The 22780-nt window shown below is 41.9% G+C and overlaps 1 protein-coding gene across 4 annotated transcripts in view; it reads left to right on the forward strand.

Moving 5' to 3' along the window:
- The window catches only part of appa (amyloid beta (A4) precursor protein a), a 220898-nt gene that overhangs the window by 36226 nt on the left and 161892 nt on the right, over nt 1–22780 (forward strand). For all 4 annotated transcript variants that reach the window (XM_063050282.1, XM_063050284.1, XM_063050280.1 and 1 more), the window contains exon 2: nt 19711–19881. In XM_063050282.1, coding sequence (XP_062906352.1) covers nt 19711–19881 — 171 coding nt within the window. The remainder of the gene's footprint in view (nt 1–19710; nt 19882–22780) is intronic.

The raw sequence follows: 22780 nt of genomic DNA on the forward strand, positions 1-22780 counted from the left end.
CAATCCTTAATCTTGCTGTGAATCTTTGGAGAAATGACATTCTGTGAGTAACACACTGCAAGGACCAAGACACATTTCCTTCATTAAAACAGAAAGCATACATTTGAGAATTACGTAATACTTTCCTCAACCTTGAAGTCCCAAAGGCTTCACAGCAAGTCTTGGTGTATTATTCCTGTTGTAATGTCGGGCAACAGAGCATTCAATTCAAACATAGTTCCACAAAAAGCAGCCAGAATAATCAGATGCCTCCCCCTTCCAATACCCTTCTTACCCCTCTTCCAACAGGCAAAAGATACAAAAACTTGAATGCATACTACCAGGCCCAAGGGCAACTTTTGTACAAGAAGTTGTACAAAAATAACAAGAATAATAAAAATGAACTCAATTCACCTCATCATCTTTGTAGTTTTTATTCACTTACTTTGGACTTTCTCTGCAACTGTAATGCTATATTCTGCATTCTGTTTCCCTGTACTGCCTCAATGTGCTTGTATATAGAATGATCTGTCTGGATGGCACTGTACCAAGTTGATAGCACTGTACAAAGTTACTTGCATTTACCTGAGTACAAAAGCTTTGTTTTTTTCACTGTGTTGTGGTATGTTTCATAATAAAACCAATTATAAAAGAATGATCATAAACCCCTCCAAGAGGACTGCAAACTTGTTGAAGGGTTTGTAGGATTGCATGCCTCAATGACCCGGAGAACAATGTTGGCTGGAGTCAGGGCCTTGTGCTTTGACTCTTGGTAGGGTCACCTATCTGAAACAGGTCAAAGGGTAGGGGCCAGACTGAGACTGGTCCACCAGGTTTGGGGGGCTGGGGGTGGGGGGGAGGAGTTCAGCTCGGGGCTAACAACCTTGACTGGTCAAAAAACTAATTGATATAGAAACAGCAATGAAGAATACTATAAGATGGAGAACCTTCATTGCTGCCCTAAATATCAGTGGTGTAACAGGCTAAAGAGAAGAGATCATAAACAAGAGATTTTCCAGATGCTGGAAATCCAGAGCAATACACACACACACACACACACACACACGTGCCGAAGGAACTCAGCAGGTCAGGCAGCATCTATGGAGAGGAATAAACAGTCGACCTTTCAGGCCGAGTCCTCATAAAGGGTCTCGGCCTAAAATGTCAACTGTTCATGCCTCTCCATGGATGTGTTTTGCGAAAGAATGAGTTATGTGGTTAGATTAGTTTGGTGAAAGGTGGTTCGTGCATAGAATGTTAGGGTTTCTACTAATATTATGAATAATTCTTCAAATATCTTAAAGGGATCTTTTATAACTACCTGAAACTACGGCCAATGCCTCAATTTTTGTTTACATCGTTGAGCTGACCAACTAAACTCCTGCTGTACTGAGTTAAACTAATCCAATAGATGCAAAGGCCCAGAACGATGCAAACAAATCCCTTTTGTTTAAAATTGAAGTCATTCAGGATATATATATTTCTGTCATTGCCTTATCTGATGTTCCAACAAATGTATTGTTGCTGATGTCAAACTGAAAGCCTAATGTAACTATTCCGTGACATTAACAAATTAACTGCATTCCTTTCTGGGTCAGACAGACGCACTCTTAAAACGTGAATCTCTTCGTCATTCAGTAGAGATTAGTTAGTTAATTTGAGGAATGGAAGATGTCCATGTGGTTCCTTTTTAGGCCACACTGGCTACCCCATTGTCATCAGAACCAAGTTTAATATCACTTGCATACATTGTGAAATTTGTTGGTTTGCAGCAGCAGTACATTGTAATACATAGTAAAGAAAATATAAATTGCAATAATACATATAAAAAATAAGTAGTGCAAAAATAGTGAGATAGTGTACAGTGATGCTGGAAAGTTTGTGAGCCCTTTAGAATTTTCACTGTTTCTGCATAAATATGACCTGAAATGTGATCAGATCTTCACGCAAGTCCTAAAACCAGATAAAGAGAAACCAGTTAAATAACTAACACAAAAACATTATACTTGTTCATTTATTTATTGAGGGAAAATATCCAATATTACATGTATTTGTTGGAAAAAGTATGTGAACCTTTGCTCTCAGTAACTGGTGTGACCCCCTTGTACTGTAATGACTTCAACCAGATGTTTCCGGTAACTGATGATCAGTCCTGTGCACTGGCTTGGAGGAATTTTAGACCATTCCTCCATGCAAAACTGTTTCAGTTTATCAATATTTATGGGATAGCTTGCATGAGCAGCCCTCTTGAGGTCATGTCACAGCATCTCAATTGGATTAACATCTGGATTCAAGAGTTGGCCACTTCAAAACACAAATTTTCTCCTTTTTAACCACTGTAGATATACTGTTGTGTTTCAGATCATTGTCTTGTTGCATCATCCAACTTCTATTAAGCTTCAGGTGAAGGACCACTACCTTGACATTCTCCTGTAAAATGTCTTGAAATAATTATGAATTAATTGCTTCTTCAACAATTGCAAGCTGTCCAGGCTCTGAGGCAGCAAAGCACCTCCAAACCATGATGCTCCTTCCACCATGCTTCACAGTTGGGATGAGGTTTTGGTGTTGGTGTGCAGCACTCTTTTTCCTCCAAACAGTGTGCATTTCTGCCAAGAAGTTCAACTTTTGTCTCATTCACAGAATATTGTCCCAGAAATTTTGTGGAACATCCAGGTGGTCTTTGCAAACTTGAGACATACAGCAATGTCCTTTTTTGGAGTTCCTTCCATGAACACCATTCTTGTTCAGTGATTTTCTTATAGTGAACACATGAACAGAGGTTTTAGCAATTTCTAGAGATTTCTGTAGGTCTTTTGCTGTTGCTCTTGGGTTCTTTTTCACCCCCTTTCGCATTGCACGTTGTGCTCTTGATGTGATCCTTACAAGATGCCCGCTCCTCAGGAAGGTAGCAACTACTGAATTTCCTCCATTTGTAGACAATTTTTCTTACGGTGGACTGATGGACACTCGGGTCTTTAGAAGTGCTTTTGTAGCCTTTTTCAGCTTCGTGCATCTCTACAATTCTTTTAAGGTCCTCTGAAAGTTGTTTTGATTAAGGGATGATGCACATCTGCAAATCTTCTTGAGAAGCGCAGGCTCTGTCAGTAACCTGACTTTGTGTGGTCTTAAAAGGGCAGGACTCCTCTACAACCCACGCCTCCCAATTCAACTCATTGATTGGACCACCTGACTCCAAATAGCTTTTGTAGAAGGCATTACCCCAGAGGTTCACATACTTTTTTGAGCCTAGTCTGTGATTGTTTAAATGGTGTACTTAGTAATGACAAGAAGTACAATTGTATGTGTGTTATTAGTTTAGGCAGATTATGTTTGGCTATTATTGTGACTTAGATGAAGATCAGAACACATTTTATGTAATTAATGCAGACAATCTAGTGATAGAAAAGGGTTCACAAACTTTTTCTTGCAACTCTACATGCATAAATTGTCCATTCAAAAATCTGATGGTGGCGGGCAAGAAGCTGTTGTTGAAATGTTGAGTGTCTCTCTTGAGGCTGCAGTACCACCACCACCACCACAATGGTAGCAATGAGAAGGTGGTCATGTCCTGGGTGATGGGGGGGTTCTTAATGATAGATGTCGCCTTTTTGAGGATGTCATCATTACTGGGGAGGCGAGTGCCCATGGTGGAGTTGGCTTTTTTAAAATCGTGTCGCACCAGGCAGTCAGCCATTCTTGTCTGGCGCGTGGTGTCAGGACTGGTCTCCTTTTGGATTAACCGGGTCACGATATGAACAATATGTGGAGTTGGCTGACTTTACAACTTTCTGCAGCTTTTCCCCAAACCTGTGCAGTGGCCCATCCATATTATATGCTGATGCAACCATTTAGAACACAGAAGAAATTAAGCATTTCTGTAAAATTCTAACATCTGCATATGTAGAATTGCATGCAGATGCCTAATCAGTTTAACCACACAGATTATGCATATGCCCTGCAGGAAATAGAAGTATTCTTTGTGTATGTATTTCACAGTGTGTTTCAATGTACATATGATAAATCTGAAGTAAAATAACATCCTTGTCAGCTCAGAGCTGCTGGAGTGGCTGAGTAGCACAAAAAAGCTACAGACAAGGAATGTGTAGGAACTCGGACAACTCAACTACTTGCCTTTTAAATGTCACTATTTTCCTGTGTCAGTGTCTGAGCCTCCTATGTACACTCAGTGGCCACTTTATTAGGTACAGGAGTAGAACCCAATGTGATCTTCTGCTGCTGTAGCTCATCCACTTCAAGGTTCAACATGTGTGTTTAGAGATGCTGGTCTGCACACCACTTTCATAATGCATGTTATGAGTTATTGTCACGTTCCAGTCAGCTTGAACTGGTTTGGCCATTCTCCTCTGACCTCTCGCTAACAAGGTGTTTTTGCCCACAGAACTGCTACTCGCTGGATTTTTTTTCTCGCACCACTCTCTGTAAATTCCAGAGACGGTTGATTATGAAAATCCCAGGAGATCAGCAGTTTTTGAGATACTCAAACCGCCGATTCTGGCACCAACAATCATTCCACGGTCAAATCACATATATCACATTTCTTCTTTATTCTGATGTTTGTTCTGAACAACATTGGAACCTCTTGACCATGTCTGTATGCTTTTGTGCATTGAGTTGCTGCCACATGATTAGCTGAATAAGTATTAGACAATAGGTGCAGGAGTAGGCCATTGGGCTCTTCAAGCCAGCACCGCCATTCACTGTGATCATGGCTGATCATCCACAATCAGTATCCAGTTCCTGCCTTATCCCCATAACCTTTGATTCCGCTATCTTTAAGAGCTCTATCCATGTCTTTCTTGAAAGCATCCAGAGACATGGCCTCCACAGCCTTCTGGGGCAGAGCATTCCATATATCCACCACCCTCTGGGTGAAAAAGCTTTTCCTCAACTCCGTTCTACATGGCCTACCCCTTATTCTTAAACTGTGGCCTCTGGTTCTGGATTCACCCATCAGCGGGAACATGCTTCCTGCCTCCAATGTGTCCAATCCCTTAATAATCTTATATGTTCCAATAAGATCCCCTCTCAGCCTTCTAAATTCCAGAGTATACAAGTATATATTCTCATTAATGTTCAAGTGTATCTAATAATATGGCCACTGAGTGTAGTTCTTGAGTGTAGTTCTTCAGTACTCACAAATCTGAAAGCATGCCGGTAGTGATCCTGAAAGACTATCCAAGGATAGATGTTTTTTTTCATAATATGTTTAGTGGGCAGAAGCGTTCTTTTTCCAGAAACTATTCCTTAAAATTGTTATTCATTTATAAGGTTTACTGCTCATAAGCTGTTTATTTTTCTCTACTACTGTCCTCTGTAGAGAAGGTCATGAAAGGATGTGGACTTTCCTTCAGTTTGAAGCTGACAATCTTTTATTGAACGAAATCCTACGCCCTCAATTATTTTTCTCATGAGATTAAGTTCCTAATGCAAACACCGCAAGAACCTTTGTGCACAAACGGCAAGGATCAAATGTCACATTCTGCTGGCACTGTGCAACCTTTTTTTAAAAAAGGGGCGTGACTATATAATGAGGAAACAGGGTGCCTTTGGGCAGTTGCTTTCACCTGCTGTGTGACACTCAGTTCCAAAATACCAGTGCTCCATTCATTAGCATTCTGTTAAATATATGACACAGTCCGTGTGTGCAGGATGTCAACTACGGCACATAACGCAGTGAGTATTAAAGGTGGCCCCAAGTTGCTTTAGGAGAATTCTCTCCTTTCCCTCTTTTTTTTTGGATATGATCTTTGTTACAAAATAAATCAGGAGCAGGAATATCTAGCAATATTTGAATGAAGGATTCTTGAATTCATAAGAGTGCCAAAGATTACAGGGAGAAGGCGGGCTAATGGGGTTTGAGAGGGAAAATAAATCGGCCATGATTGAATGGTGGAGTGTACTTAATGGCCTAATTCCACTCCTTGTATCTTATGGAAAGAGAAGTCCTTTAATCAAGCAAATATGGGCCCAGTGAAAGGAGAAAAAGGCTTCTAATTGTTTCTAGTAACATGTGTGTTTCGTGTCATAGAGCACTACAGCACAGAAACTCGGCATATCTAATACTTGCCGAGCTATTAATCTGCCTAGTTCCATCAACCTGCACCAGGACCTTAGTCCTCTATATCCCTCCCATCCATATACTTATCCAAATTTCTCTTAAATGTTGAAATTGAGCCCACTATCTGCAATGGCAGCTCGTTCAACATTCTCACCGTGAAGTTCTCCCTCATGTTCCTTTTAATCATTCACCTTTCACCCTTGACATCTAGTTCTCGTCTCACCAAAGCACAATGGAAAAAGTGTTGCTTGTATTTAGCCTATCTATACCCCTCATAATTTTGTATACTTCTTATCAAATCTTCCCTCATTCTCTTACTAGGGAATAAAGTCCTAACCTATTTAACCTCTCCCCACAACACAGGTCCTTGAGTCCAGGCAACATTCTTGTAAATTTTCTCTGTACTCTTTCAATCTTATTGACATCTTTCCTGTAGTTAGTTGACAAGAACTCCAAATTAGGCCTCACCAACATCTTATACAATTTCAACATAACATCCCAATGTCTGAACACAGTACTTTGATTTATAAGACCATAAGACATAGGAGCAGAATTAGGCCATTTCATCATGGCTGACCTACTTTCCCCTCTGTCCCAATCTCCTGCCTTGTCCCTGTTATCCCTTCATGCCCTGATCAATTAAGAATCTCAACCTCTGCCTTAAAAATACATGTAGACTTGGCCTCCACTGCTCTCTGTGGCAAATAGTTCCAACACCAGCACATGCCTCCAGTCAGAGAGGCTGCCATCTCCCATGAAGCCAATGTCAAATCCAGTTTACTACCTCATCCTGAACGCTGAGCGACTGAACCTTCTTGACCAGCCTCCCATGTGGCACCTTGCCAAAGGCTTGATCTTAGCCATACGGTTGTTGTAAAATGCTGGTACTAGTCAAGTTCCTCATGATAATTATCAGAAGAATCCCCTTTAAAATTGTTCTTGTGAGTGGTCTGCTCCTAATTGGATATACGTATCCACATTAGTCCAACAGCACTGACAGGCCCTTGCCAGTTGCATAAACAGTTCTGTGTTGGCTTTCATACTGCGATCAAAGGAACTTGCTCGTCATAGTCATTGGTAGACCCTTTAAGGTAGGGGTTCCCAGTACCATTAATTGAGGGTTCCATGGACCTCGGGTTGGGTACCCCTGCTTTAAGGCCGTTTGTATTATTGGTGATTTTTAACTGGATCTTTTCAAATTGTTCCTATCCTCCTGGCACACTTTAGTCTTTAGTTCATTGTATCGTTAGTTTGACTTGAAGTGGCAGCTCACATTACTGTTGTATTCTCAGTAGTGAAGTGGATGTGATGGACGTCAGTGTGAAGAAGGAGTTCAGCTTTTCCTAGTGGAGCTTATAACTACATAGAGCAGAACAGTTACAAGTGCGATTCCTTAGGTATTTTACCTGCGGTCTCGGCACTCATACCTCCACTCACACTTCCTCTTACTGAGCACACTGGTGTTACGAGGTAGCGTTCATACTCAAATTAATACTGAGTGGGAAAGCCTGGGGGAAGGGATCTGATCTATTTAAGTAGAAGTCAAGTGTTCATGAAATGTTCTTGAATAGAATATTTGAGTGGTTATCTACATCTAAAAGAGGATAGGAAATGTACTTTGTTAAGCTAATATTATTGTACCACTCTTTAAAGACTGTTGGGGAGCTGGGTCAGAGAAGATCCAGCAGTGTTACCTGCCAGCTCTTGACTACAAGTTTTTCCTTGGTATGCCTCCCATATGCAGTAAAATTTCATTGTAAGATGTAAATCAAGGGCTGAGTAAAGCACTGATTTATTGCTTGCTGAAAATAGTAGTCCACATGGTTACTCTAGGTGTGCTGTAGTTTAGAATGTTGCATTAAAAATACAGAAGCTCATAATCCCTTGTAAGTAGCTGACCTACAAAAAAGAATCAGTCCTTTATCCATGTTCTTTATATAAAAGGATTAAAAACTCTTTATCCCCATAGATGCCCTATCTCATGTTCCTATCAGTGCTGGAATGTGTGGCAACACTTGCAGGCTGCCCCCAGCATGTTCTTGGGTGTGTTGGTTGTTAATGCAAACAACACATTTTACCACATGTTTCAATGTACATGTGATAAATAAATCTGACTCTTCTGATTTGTCATCTGTAATTATCAATTTTGACTCTGTTTTATTCACAACCAAGTCCATCTAAACTAAATATCTAATCCCTCAACTCCCCAAGTTTTAACGCGGGTGGTTGAAGAGTAAAATCAAGCAGATTGCCCAAGGCTTTGCCCTATTGTAACCCAGACTGCTGACACCATCGGCAACATCTAAGAAATAAAGACATGTTTGGTAAAAATTGAATAGTACTCTGCAAAAGTAGCACCCCAGCTATATATATATATATATGTGCCTAGATATTTGCACAGTACTGTGTATGTGGCAGAGAGGAATCCAATAATTAGCTGTTTTGCCCGCTTGTTCACTTTTTCCATTGTTGGACCAAGTGTAATTATGTAAATTCCAATTATTTATCTGTGTTGCAAAATGAATATGCAAACTTTAAGGGTCATGCTTATCATAAGACAGCTGTTTTGGTTCATGTCTGTGGGGCAATCACAACACAAGTTCCTAGTATTTTACTGGAGGCCTTTAGAGTAATTAGTAACTCATGGTATTGTGTGACTGTTTAGAAAGATCCACTTTATTGATCATTACAAGAAGACAGCAAACTCAGTGAAGTAATGTAAAATTGTGCTTTTGATTTTTGTGACTAAGTTGGTATATTTGATTCCCCTTGTCTTCAGTCATGACTTATCCTTGCGTGTAGTTATCAAATACTGCAATATCTTTGGGGTGTATGGCAATAATGGTAGTTAAATGCCTTGTAGCAATGAAAGATGTATCACTCCTTAAACCAGCATCGATAGTTTCACTTGCCTCAACACTGAACTGATTCCACAACCTATGGACCTAGTTTTAAAGGACTCTACAACTTGTGTTCTCAATATTATTTATTTCCTTATTATTATAATAATTATTTTAATTGGTGTTCTTTTGCACATTGTATATTTGTCAGTCTTTGTGTGTAGTTTTTGCCTGTCCATCAAGACGATGAACCAAATCATCAAATCTACCTGCTGACATCCGAAAATATTCAAAATGCATTTCCTTGTCCATGTCTCTCAGTGGCCGGACAAGCACAGAAAATTCACCCTCCTTCAGTTTCAGTCGCCATTGTTTGAAGTTTGAGTTTCTTCGTGTTGGAGTTTCAACATGAAGAAACTCAACACAGTGGCATAGAAACCACACCGCCAACTAGCGTTTTGGCAGTGAATTGCAGAGCGACGCAGACACACCAATGCACAAGTATAAATGCTCACAACGGCGTAACCCACTTGCGTAGGCTATGGAGTAAACCAGTACGCACAAGTATAAATCAGCCTTAACTGTCCCTGCCAAGATCTATTAAATGGTCTTTCCTGCTCTCCTTGTTCTGTTGATAATTATTGAGTCTGTTCATATGTTCACATTTATTTGAGTTTGATTATTGACATTTGCGTATGTAACCTTCTGCTGACTATTGATTGCTCATGGCTGTTTGCACTACTGTCTTGTAAATTTTTGGTTGCTATTGCATTGTCCATTATGATATTGCCGTGTTTGATGCTTGGCACCGAACCACAATCAATTTTGGTATGTTTCACACACTGGCAATAAATAACTGATTATGAGTCATTTCTCTGTTCTACTGTGAACATCTGCAAGAAAGTGAATCTCAGAGATTGTATGCTGTGACATACATACCTTGATATTAAATTCACTTTGAACTTTTTGAAATTGATTTTGACTATTTTCCAGAAAGGATAAAGTCAAAACTCAAATATTTCAAAATTCTTTTTATTTAAAAACAATACAAAAAGGCACGGTTCTGTAAACTGATGCATCTAAAATATCTGCCAAGGATAGTCAAGGAAAGACATAACTAAGAATTCTGATAACACACAAAATGCTGGTGGAATGCGGCAGGCCAGGCAGCATCTATAGGAAGAAGAACAGTCGACGTTTTGGGCCGAGTTTTGGCCCGAAACGTCGACTGTACTTCTTCCTATAGGTGCTGCCTGGCCTGCTGCGTTCCACGAGCATTTTGTGTGTGTTGCTTGAATTTCCACCATCTGCTGATTTTCTCATGTTTAAGAATTCTGATATTGTGTGGGTGCTTACATTTTTCTTGCCGATCATCAAAGCGTTAAGCTTCAGAACTTTGGTTGCACTTCAGTAATGGAAGAAGCAAGCTGAAAAAAATGGCACTTTTGAGAGAGATATTTTCATGTACTTATTTAACATTACAATGACTTGTAACCTTCCATCAGCACCCCATGCTGGCTTCTGGAGCCTAATGTTCGAAGTTCAGCCTCTCTTTATGATTGTAGCTGAGAATGAAAAGCAAGTAGACCCAACCTTGCCACCATGATGAAAGGGCCTAATTTAGCAGTGTAAATACCTGTCTCCTAGAAACTGTACTAAACAAATGCCAGCAGAGGAGATGGCTTATTTATCATATGCTAGCTTCAGAGCTGCAAGTATTTTGTCCTTGACAGGCTATTCAGTCCTCCCCAGCAGTGTTTTTGTTGCATAACCTCAATGGAAATAGCAAATCAGAATTGTTTTCAAATCCAATGAATTGTTATCTAGAATGTCCTCCTTGAAAGTTGTTTTTTTGGATTTTGTTTTCAAATAGGAAAATTGTTTTCCTTTTTAAACCTTTTGGAGAAAAGAATAGAAAGAAACAGGAGCTGAGGTAGGTCATTCAAGCCTGCTTCACCATTAATTATAATCATCCTCAGCAGTATTTTCCAGTGCCATCCATATTCCTCAATTCCCTTAATGTCTAGCAATCTATCAATCTATGCAGTGACTGAACCTTCACGGCCCTTGGGCATGGGGAATTTCAAATGCTTACCATCCTTGGAGTGAAGAAATTCTTCAAGTCAGACTATCCCTTCTGTATCTCTCCTCCATGTGACACTTTATCTTTTATCAAATTTCCCTGCAGCCTACCATTTAAATTTTGAATGTCAGACTAAGATGGAAGCAAACTCTGATATACTCCCAATCTTTTCTTGTGGCAAAGGTGACTGGTTCCTCATCTCTTTGACTAGTCTCATCCTCCAAGAACTTCAGTAGATTTGTCAAACGTTCTACTTTCATAAATGTGTGCTAGATTTATTCAATCCTCATTTTATCCGATGTGTTCTGTCTTTGCATCCTTTTTTATGTATGATTCCAGCATTTCCCTGCCACTAACATTCGGCTAACAAGTCAATAGTTGGGGACAACAGCAACTTGTGTAGCAGCCAGGAGCTATAGGCATGGACGTAAATTAATACTATTATTCAATATCCAGGAAGGACGCTAACATTGCTGTTGGAGAATTTAGCAAAGAGGACAACTAAAATCTCATGCAAGTCTTAATAGAGGACATACTCTGCCTCATCAGGCTTCACTTTATTAATTTATTTGGAGATGCAGGGCGGAACAGGCCCTTCCAACCCTTCCAGCCTAACGAGCTGTGCCATCTTGCAGCCCACCAACTTAACCCTTGCCTAATCACAGCACGGTTTACATTGACCACTATCTCTTTGAACTGTGGAGGAAACCGGAGTACCTGGGGGGGACGTACAAACTCCTTGCATGTGGCACTAGAAATGAATTCTGAACTCCCATGCCCTAAGCGGTAATAGTATTGCGCTAATCACTACACTATCGGGGCACTTATAGTGGATAAATCCCCAAAGCTGGATGAGGTCTCTTCCAGGCTCCTGTTGGAAGCAAGGGAAAAGATCTCTGGAGCTTTATCCGAGTTTATCTGGTCATTAATGAGGTTACTGTTGGGTAGTAGACATGTTTCCCCCTTTCAAGAAGGGCAGCAGGGGTAAACCTGGTAATTGTAAATCTGTGAGCTTAACATCAGTAGTTGGGAAGAGAATGGAGAAATGAAGTACAGGACTGATTATGATTGGAATGACGGGGCCTAATCAGAGATGATGGATCCCGTCTCACCCATCTGATTATTTTTTGAACAGGACTTGGAAACGTACTACCCAAGGAGAGTGATGGAAGTGGAACCACTGACAGCACTTAAATCTTTGTAGATGAGTACTTGAATCACTTAAGTTTAGTAGTATGGGCTAACTGCTGAGAGATGGAATTAGTATGGATTGGAGTCCACTGGTTGGCATGAAAATGAAGGCTTAATGGGCTGTTTCCAGGCCATACAAGCCTTACAGCTCACTATGTTGGTGCAGGTCAGATTAGATCCTTGGGAGGGGTGAGGAAGGGAAGTGAATGAGAGTTCTGTACCCTGGCAACGGGAGAAGATGTGCATTAAATGATTTGGTTAGTCAATGATGGGGTTAATTTCTGCTGCCCTCTGAAAGACCCTTGATCTCTGCTGCTCTTTGACCTTTACCTTTTCCACATCACCTTCCAGCTTCTTACTTCATCTCCCCCAGCCCCCCCGCCACTCCCATTCACCTGGCTTCACCTATTACCTGCTAGCTGTATTCCTCCTCTTCTTCCCACCTTCTTATTCTGGTATTTTCCCCATTCCTTTCCAGTCCTGATGAAAGGTCTCAGCCCAAAAAATCAGCTGTTTATTCCTTTCCATTGATGCTGCCTGACCTCCTGAGTTCCTCTGGCGTTTTGTGTGTGTTGCTTTAGATTTGCAGAATTAATTGTGTTGAGGGTTACGTACGAAATAGGAGCAGGAGTCGGCCATCTGGCCCGTTGAGCCTGCTCCACCATTCAGTAAGACCATGGCTGATCCGGCCATGGACTCACCTCCACCTACCTGCTTTTTCCCCATAACCCTTAATTCCGCTACTATGCAAAAATTTATCCAACCTTGTCTTAAATATATTTACTGAGGTAGCCTCCACTGCTTTCTTAGTCAGATCTTTCTGTACCACAAGTTGGCTCAGGGTGTGAGGGAGAGTGAACTCCATCTCTCTCATATGCACACTCCTAGCCCACTTGTGCAGGGCATCGTCAGTCAGCTCAACTGGATTGAAAGCACGATCAGCTTCTGCCCTGAGGCGCTTCACGAATCTGCACAAGTAACAAATTGTTGTTTCTCATGTGGTAACTCCATAATGGATTGTGAATTTTTTTTTCCCCCTGTGATCTTGAATTTTGGTAGTTACTTAACTCAGACTGGTGATGGTGGGGAATATGGGAAGGAAAATGCTTTGAATCCCAGTGCTGGTAATTTGAGCCGTGAAAATTGAGAGTTTCAGGTTGTATACTGTATGCATTCTTTGAGATTAAATGAACCATTGAACCATTTCTTCTCTGGACGTGTAATAAACCTGCCAGAGTGATTCAACTATTCTCCAATGAGTAACATTGATGTGCTTCAGTTTTCCACCTACCATTTAGGGCAGGGAGTGGCAAATTGGATGAAAGTGTTGCCTTTGGTGTTATTAGACTATTGCTTGGGTGAAATTAAAAGCTCCTTCAATAAAATTGCTGATATGTAACCTGAGCACCTTTTGCTGAGCCTGTTAGACGAAGTGACATAATAGAATATAGAACACAGGAACAGACCCTTCAGCCCACAATGTTGTGCTGAACCAGTTAAGTTACTTTCAAATGGCCAGCTAAACTAATCCCCTCTGCCTGCACAATGTCCATATCCTTCCATTTCCCTCACAGGCCCTAATGTATCTGCCTTCACCAGCACCCCAGGCAGTGGATTCCAGGTACCTACCAATTTGTTTTTAAAAAAAAAACAAAACATCTTGCCTCTCACACTTACTTTGAATTTACCCTCTCACCTTAAATATACGCCCTCTGGTATTAGAGATTTCAACCTTGGGGGGGGGGGGGTTGGATATACTGTATGCCTACTCTATCTATGTCCCTCAAAGGATTGACGGTGGATATGCAATGGCAGGCATTTAAAGGTTGCATGGATGAACTACAACAATTGTTCATCCCAGTTTGGCAAAAGAATAAATCAAGGAAGGTAGTGCACCCGTGGCTGACAAGAGAAATTAGGGATAGTATCAATTCCAAAGAAGTAGCATACAAATTAACCAGAGAAAGTGGCTCACCTGAGGACTGGGAGAAATTCAGAGTTCAGCAGAGGAGGACAAAGGGCTTAATTAGGAAGGGGAAAAAAGATTATGAGAGAAAACTGGCAGAGAACATAAAAACGGACTGTAAAAGCTTTTATAGATATGTAAAAAGGAAAAGACTGATAAAGACAAATGTAGGTCCCCTGCAGACAGAAACAGGTGAATTGATTATGGGGAGCAAGGACATGGCAGACCAATTGAATAATTACTTTGGTTCTGTCTTCACTAAGGAGGACATAAATAATCTTCCAGAAATAGTAAGGGACAGAGGGTCCAGTGAGATGGAGGAACTGAGTGAAATACATGTTAGTAGGGAAGTGGTGTTAGGTAAATTGAAGGGATTGAAGGCAGATAAATCCCCAGGGCCAGATGGTCTGCATCCCAGAGTGCTTAAGGAAGTAGCCCAAGAAATAGTGGATGCATTAGTGATAATTTTTCAAAACTCGTTAGATTCTGGACTAGTTCCTGAGGATTGGAGGGTGGCTAATGTAACCCCACTTTTTAAAAAAGGAGGGAGAGAGAAACCGGGGAATTATAGGCCGGTTAGCCTAACGTCGGTGGTGGGGAAACTGCTGGAGTCAGTTATCAAGGATGTGATAACAGCACATTTGGAAAGCGGTGAAATGATCGGACAAAGTCAGCATGGATTTGTGAAAGGAAAATCATGTCTGACGAATCTCATAGAATTTTTTGAGGATGTAACTAGTAGAGTGGATAGGGGAGAACCAGTGGATGTGGTATATTTGGATTTTCAAAAGGCTTTTGACAAGGTCCCACACAGGAGATTAGTGTGCAAACTTAAAGCACACGGTATTGGGGGTAAGGTATTGGTGTGGGTGGAGAATTGGTTAGCAGACAGGAAGCAAAGAGTGGGAATAAACGGGACCTTTTCAGAATGGCAGGCGGTGACTAGTGGGGTACCGCAAGGCTCAGTGCTGGGACCCCAGTTGTTTACAATATATATTAATGACTTGGATGAGGGAATTAAATGCAGCATCTCCAAGTTTGCGGATGACACGAAGCTGGGTGGCAGTGTTAGCAGTGAGGAGGATGCTAAGAGGATGCAGGGTGACTTGGATAGGTTGGGTGAGTGGGCAAACTCATGGCAGATGCAATTTAATGTGGATAAATGTGAAGTTATCCACTTTGGTGGCAAAAATAGGAAAACAGATTATTATCTGAATGGTGGCAGATTAGGAAAAGGGGAGGTGCAACGAGACCTGGGTGTTATTATACACCAGTCATTGAAAGTGGGCATGCAGGTACAGCAGGCGGTGAAAAAGGCGAACGGTATGCTGGCATTTATAGCGAGAGGATTCGAGTACAGGAGCAGGGAGGTACTACTGCAGTTGTACAAGGCCTTGGTGAGACCACACCTGGAGTATTGTGTGCAGTTTTGGTCCCCTAATCTGAGGAAAGACATCTTTGCCATAGAGGGAGTACAAAGAAGGTTCACCAGATTGATTCCTGGGATGGCAGGTCTTTCATATGAAGAAAGACTGGATGAACTGGGCTTGTACTCGTTGGAATTTAGAAGATTGAGGGGGGATCTGATTGAAACGTATAAGATCCTAAAGGGATTGGACAGGCTAGATGCGGGAAGATTGTTCCCGATGTTGGGGAGGTCCAGAACGAGGGGTCACAGTTTGAGGATAGAGGGGAAGCCTTTTAGGACCGAGATTAGGAAAAACTTCTTCACACAGAGAGTGGTGAATCTGTGGAATTCTCTGCCACAGCAAACTGTTGAGGCCGGTTCATTGGCTGTGTTTAAGAGGAAGTTAGATATGGCCCTTGTGGCTACAGGGGTCAGGGGGTATGGAGGGAAGGCTGGGTTCTGAGTTGGATGATCAGCCATGATCATAATAAATGGCGGTGCAGGCTCGAAGGGCCGAATGGCCTACTCCTGCACCTATTTTCTATGTTTCTATGTTTCTATAATCTTATAAACCTCAGTCAGATCTCCGCTCAGCCTCTGCTGCTCCAGAGAAAACAACTTAAGGTTGTCCAGCCTCTCATGATAGCACTTGGCCTCTAACCAGGCAGCATCCTGGTGAACATCTTCTGCACCCTCTCCAAAGCTGGGGCACCCTTCCTATAATGGGGTGGCCTGACTGGAGTCTTACAAAACTGCAAGACGTCTTCCTGATTTGAACGCAGTGCCTCAACTAATAAAGGCAAGTGTGCCATATGCAGCCTTGGCCGCTATCCACCTGTGTAGCTACTTTCAAGGAGCTATAAACTTGGACCCCAAAATTCCTGTGCTCATCAACACTGTTAAGGGTCTAAGATGAAGGAATGTGTGATTAAAAGACCAGTTTAATCTTGATGCGTCACTCTGTCCCAGGGGTTCCCAACTTTTTTTAATGCCATGGACCAATACCATTAAACAAGTGGTCCGTGGACCCTAGTTTGGGAACCATGTGTTGAGCACCTGTTGAGTTCTTCATGTTTACTTAAACAACATGGTTAGCCCAGTGATCTAACGTAACAGTATCTCGATACTGAGGAATAACCTATCTTTCCAGTGAATGTGGAGGATGTTGGTGTTTGTCCATTGCTGTGAAGTAGGAATCCATAAATCAGAAGTGTAGAGGGGGGCAGGATTTACTGATAGATGATAAACTTGTGCAAAGTCTGAGATTATCCGCGTGTCCAACCATGTGGACGGGTGACGAAGGACACCTATGATCCATATATTCACTCCATGCTCAAAGGCTAGCAACGTGCTGACGAAGGACATCCATGGATGTTGAGCTAACCCAGAGCTAGATGGTGTGTCCCAGGATCGGATATCCGTGTGAGCAAGGAGCACAAGGGCCAGACAGATGGCGCTCACGGAGTTCCTCTGGAGTGAGGGGTCCTGTCATCAACTAGCCCAAAAGTCACTACTGATGATCAATTAGTAATACGGAAATCAAAGCTGGATCGCTGGAGGCTGGAAACCTCTTCTGGAGTTGGACTGTCCAATTTTGTCAGAGGGAGAGTAGGGAGGAGGAAAGTTTTGCTGCTGTTATTTTGTTGCTTGTTGTGTTCTGTGTTGTCCTGCCGAGCACAGTGGGCATGTTAGGTTGGCACTGGAATGTGTGGTGACACTCACAGGCCTCCCCCAGCACACCTCGATTGTATGGTAGTTAACGCAAATGACACATTTCAATGTATGGTTTGATGCATGTGTGATAAATAAATCTGAATTGTATGTCCTTTTTCTCAATTGACCAAAGGCTTTGCTGGTGTATTAAGGTAGTGGTGAGTTTCAACATGGATGCCTGCCCTCACCGATGGGTTTCTCTGGAGATATTGACCTTGAACCGTTGGAGGGAAGTGTGTTGTAACAGCGACAGATTGATGGAGAACCATCGCCTTGCAGATGCTGAGTGCACGGTCTATCTCTGCCCTTCAGTGCAAGTGTCAGTGATGGTTCAGATTTTGGACTGTGCAAAAGAATGTCTTCTGAACACTCAATCTTGACTACTTGAGGTTTAGGTTCTGTAATATAGACAGCAGGGATTGAATGGAACCTATTTAAGTTTAAACATTAGCTCTGTTCCCTGGGAGATTTAATGGAGATGAGATGCGATGTCACAGGAAAGACTGAGAAAAATGACAGGTTCTTGTTTGACAGCATTCTTCAATAAGAATGATTCTCGCTGTAGATTCTGTTGTAGACCCGTACAGCTGGAAAGCAGGAATAGGTGGATGTGAATTTCTGAAGGCAACTGAATTTAATCAGAGGGTTCCACGCTCCCTCTTGATGTACAGGATGCTAACGTTCCCGCCACTCCCTGAAAAGAGTTTGTGTGTTCTCCCCGTGTCCACATGGGTTTCCTCCAGATGCTCCCAGTTTCCTTCCACGATCCAAAGACATACCAGTTAGTATGTTAATTGGTCATTGTAAATTGTCCTGTGATTTCGGCAAGGATTAAATCAGGGGATTTCTGGGCAGCCTGGTTCAAAGGGCCGGAAAGGCCTATTCCATGCTGTATCTCAGTAAATAAATATCTTAGATAAGAGGCTAATCCAATTTTGCCTGTAAATCTGGCAACTGTTTCATCATGTCTGTTTATGCTTACAAATTTAATGGAAGTATCATTAAGATAAATCCTGCCTTTCAGCAGATCGCACAATGGCTTACAAAATTTGCAACAGTTTTCTAAATGTTTCTCCAGCCTTATGAAAGGCAACACCCTTGTGCAGTCTGGAACACTTCCTGATGTAATATGGACTCTTGAATCACTCAGAGTGTGGAAGCACGTGATTTGAGCTCCGAGCTAATTTATTTTAGTTAAAATCTCGATCATGCTGTCCCTTGGTTGGGGAGTGGCAATGTGGAAAGCAGCCAGTGCATATCCTGTGCAGTGATTGTTTAAAATGTGTGGCAACATCAGATGAATTCTTGAGAGATTCAGGGTCAAATAGCCTTGCAGTAATCTTCTGAGTAGATGAATTATCATGAACGCCATTTCATCGTGATTCCAGAGATGCTTTAATGCTTTAGGATTAAAACCTCAAGTTTAATTGTCAACATTGGATGTCATCAGGCAAAACTTCAAAGCAAGGAAGTGTGAGATATGCCATTAAGTGCAAGTCTCAATGGCAGGCAATCATGGAACCTGCCAAGCTGAGAAATCATTGTGAAAGTACGTTTACAAACGTGACAATGTACTTCGGTTTGTGGAGTCATATATCAGGTATTATTATAGCTCCTTTTAATGCATTATTCAACCGAAGGTACAGTGGTCAAGGACTCCGATTTCACAGTGATTGAATAGTTTGTCAGGGGATTTGATTTGCTCCCCCTTTCCAGGTAACTACCACAAAATAAGAAGACATTGTAGATCTATGGTGATGTAACTCCCTTTTTTAATTTAGATGTGAAAGAAAGAAGGTTGTTCCATTTAAAATAACCTTGACGTTTAGAGAAGGCACTATATCCATCACTTCACTTTACAACTCGAACTTGCGAGCACTACAACTAAGGTACCTTTAATATCCATGGTTCAATGGTACCTTCCCCCCCTCTCCCAGCCTCACCAATCAACTAGCTTGCCCTCCTTTCCCTTCCCCCACCTTATTCTGGCATCTTCTTCCTTCCTTTCCAGTCCTAATGAAGGGTCTCAGCCAGAAACATCCACTGTCTATTAATACTTTATACTTTATTGTCGCCAAACAATTGGTACTAGAACGTACAATCATCACAGCGATATTTGATTCTGCGCTTCATACTCCCTGGATTACAAATATTAAATATTAAAAATATTAAAAATAGTTAAAATTAGTAAATATAAAAAAATTAAATTAATAATCATAAATAGAAAATAGAAAAATGGGAAGTAAGGTAGTGCAAAAAAACCGAGAGGCAGGTCTGGGTATTTGGAGGGTACGGCCCAGATTCAGGTCAGGATCTGTACAGTAGTCTTAATTTTCATAGATGCTGCTTGACCTGCTGAGTTCCTGCAGCATCCTGTGTGTGCTGCTCTGATTCTTCAGGGGCTTTTTAAAAACTTTGTTTAGTAATGAATGTCATTCTTTTTACCAGGTTCCAACTGATGGAGGTGCCGGACTGTTGGCAGCAGAACCCCAAATTGCCATGTTCTGTGGCAAGCTAAACATGCACGTGAATGTACAGACTGGCAAATGGGTCTCTGATCCTTCTGGAACAAACAGCTGCTTTGGCACAAAAGAAGGAATATTGCAATACTGTCAAGAGGTAGGTGCACTACTGATGAAAGGCTATATTTATCAGAGATAGAGTGTGGAGCAGGTCTTTCTGGCCCACTGCACTGCACCGCCCAGCAAACCCCCTTTTTAATATCAGCATAATCACAGGACAGTTTAACCTACCAACCGGTACAACTTTGAACTATGGGAGGAAACCCATGTGATCATGGGGAGAATGTACAAGCTCCTTATGGATGGAGTCGGGATTGAACTCCTAACTCTGGAACACCTGAGCTGCAACAGCATGGCGCTAACCGCTACGCTACTGTGGCTTTGGGCTCTTAACGATATAACAATTACAGCACGGAAACAGGCCACCTCGGCCCTTCTAGTCTGTGCCAAACTCTTACTCTCACCTAGTCCCACCGCCCTGCACCCAGCCCATAACCCTCCATTCCTTTCCTGTCCATATAGCTGTCCAGTTTAACTTTAAACAACAACATTGAACCTGCCTCAACCAATTCTGCTGGAAGCTCGTTCCACACAGCTACCACTCTCTGAGTAAAGAAGTTCCCCCTCATGTTACCCCTAAACTTTTGCCCTTTAACTCTCAACTCATGTCCTCTCGTTTGAATCTCCCCCACTCTCAATGGAAAAAGTCTATCCACGTCTATCCACGTCAACTCTATCTATCCCCCTCATAATGAAACCCAGGCAACATTTTGGTAAATCTCTTCTGTACTCTCTCAATTTTATTGACATCTTTCCTGTAATTCGGTGACTAGAACTGTACACAATACTCCAAATTTGGCCTTACCAATGCCTTATACAATTTCAACATTACATCCCAACTCCTGTACTCAATGCTCTGATTGATAAAGGCCAGCATACCAAAAGCTTTCTTCACCGCCCTATCCACATGAGATTGTTGTACATCCTACTTTAATAAGTACAATGTATGGAGATGTCTTGTGACTTTATTGTGCCAATAGGGTGTGTTGAGGAGGTAGTGCAACAATGCATTCAGAAAACATGATGTGATAAATGCCACTGTGAACAAAATAGAATTTTCATTGTTATGTAGAATTAGAAGAAGACGCAAGTGTGTGCGTGCGCGCACGCACGTACATACACACACACCATGTCAGGCAGCATCTAGGGGGGGAATAAGCAATTGACCCTTCATTAGGACTGGAAAGGAAGGGGAAAGAAGCCAGAATAAACGGATAAGTAGTTGGGGGTGGCGTTAAGAGTGGAAGGGGTACAAGCTGACAGGTGGTGAGACCAGGTGAGTAGGAGGGGGAATGAAGTAAAAAGCAGGGAGGTGATAGGTGGAAGAGATAATGAGCTAAAGAAGAAGGAATCAGATCGGAGAGGACAACGGAGGAGAAACACCAGAGGGAGGTGATGGGCTGGTGAGGAAAGAGAAGGGGTTAGAAGGGCCAGAATGGGGAATGAAAACTGAGAGGGGGTGGTGCGATATATACCTGGAGCTGGAGAAATCTATGTTCATGCCATCAGGTTGGAGGCTGCACAGACAGAACATGAGGTGTTGCTGCTCCAACCTTAGTACAGCCTCACTGTGCCACATAAAATGATGGAAGAACTCAGCAAGTCAGGCAGCATCTATGGAAGCTACATTAAATGCTGGAAGAAACTAAAATTGTGCAGCTACCGTTTCTTTTATCTTTTAATCCTTTTCTTGGTATGTTGTCCCAGGTCATCCTACAGTCATAGTCTGTCACCTTGAGTTGCTGCATGTTGTATGGTGAAAGTGCTCTCACAATGGGTTAGGGTTAGTGGTCAGGTGCCACAGTACCCAGTGATGTTGAAGGAAAGATGGGCAAATTTCAAAGTTAGAATAGTCTGGCCTGGTGGGGTAAATTAGAGGCGTTATTCTTTCTGTATAGAGTTAGAGGCCCAAGATTTGGGAACTGTTATTGAAGAATCCTTGCTTTAGTTTGTCTGTACCCATGATAGCTGAGTCACTGCCCGAGCAGCCTAATTTGCGGTATTGTTGCCACCATCACCTATTGCGTGAGGAAGCAATCCCTGACTGCTCTCTGCATTTGTTTTCTTACTCTTCCCTTAAGGTCTGTCGTCATCGGCATGTTTCACCTGTGGGGCATTTGTGTCCCCAGTGACTACTGCATTATAATTTTCCACCGCCATCCTTGTCCAGCCAAGCATCACTTAAGTCTGTCTACTCGCACGGTGTTGGTGAATAAGAGCAGATACTAATTAGCAACCTGCCACATTGAATTAGCCAGTTCTTTCCATATAGTTTGGCTTGCATGTTGCTGAGGTTGTATTTAAGTGTGCTGTCATTTCTCCCTCAGTCCTATTTTTGTGCATTCATTCTGACATGGCCATGCAAGATTCAAGATTGTTTACTGTCATTTCCAATGACAAGTGTAAAGGAGAACAAAATAATTGTTACTCCGGATTCGATGTAGCACAAAACGAAACACGATAAAATAAAGAGCACAATTTAAAAAAAAAACACAATAAATGTAAATACATAAGATTGCCTGTATACACTGACTGTCCATAAAGTGACACTACATACAGGAGTGTCTGTACATAATATGATGTTGACTGGAAATGATAAAGTAGTGGTGGTTGGGGGTGAGGAGGAGTGGCTTAGTGGGTGGAGGTTCAGCCTTATTGTACTAATGTTGGTTCTGTTTTGGTGGCTGCACTTGTATCAGGCTCTCAGTACCTCCATCTCTCAAGTTACAGTTCATTATCCTTTGCTTCATGCAAGTGCTTAAATTGCATTTGATCTCTCCTCCAATAATTCCACGTTTCTTTTTATCTGCCTTGTCTACTGTCTTATGAACTTGGAATCAGTCCAGTTCTCCGCTTGTGTTCTCCTTAAGGACATTGTTGCCCCTGTGATTTGTTGACATTTAATTCATTGCATATTTTGTGATATGGGAGGACTA

The sequence above is a fragment of the Mobula hypostoma genome, chromosome 6, assembly GCF_963921235.1.
Source record: "Mobula hypostoma chromosome 6, sMobHyp1.1, whole genome shotgun sequence".
In the NCBI taxonomy this organism is placed as follows: domain Eukaryota; kingdom Metazoa; phylum Chordata; class Chondrichthyes; order Myliobatiformes; family Myliobatidae; genus Mobula; species Mobula hypostoma.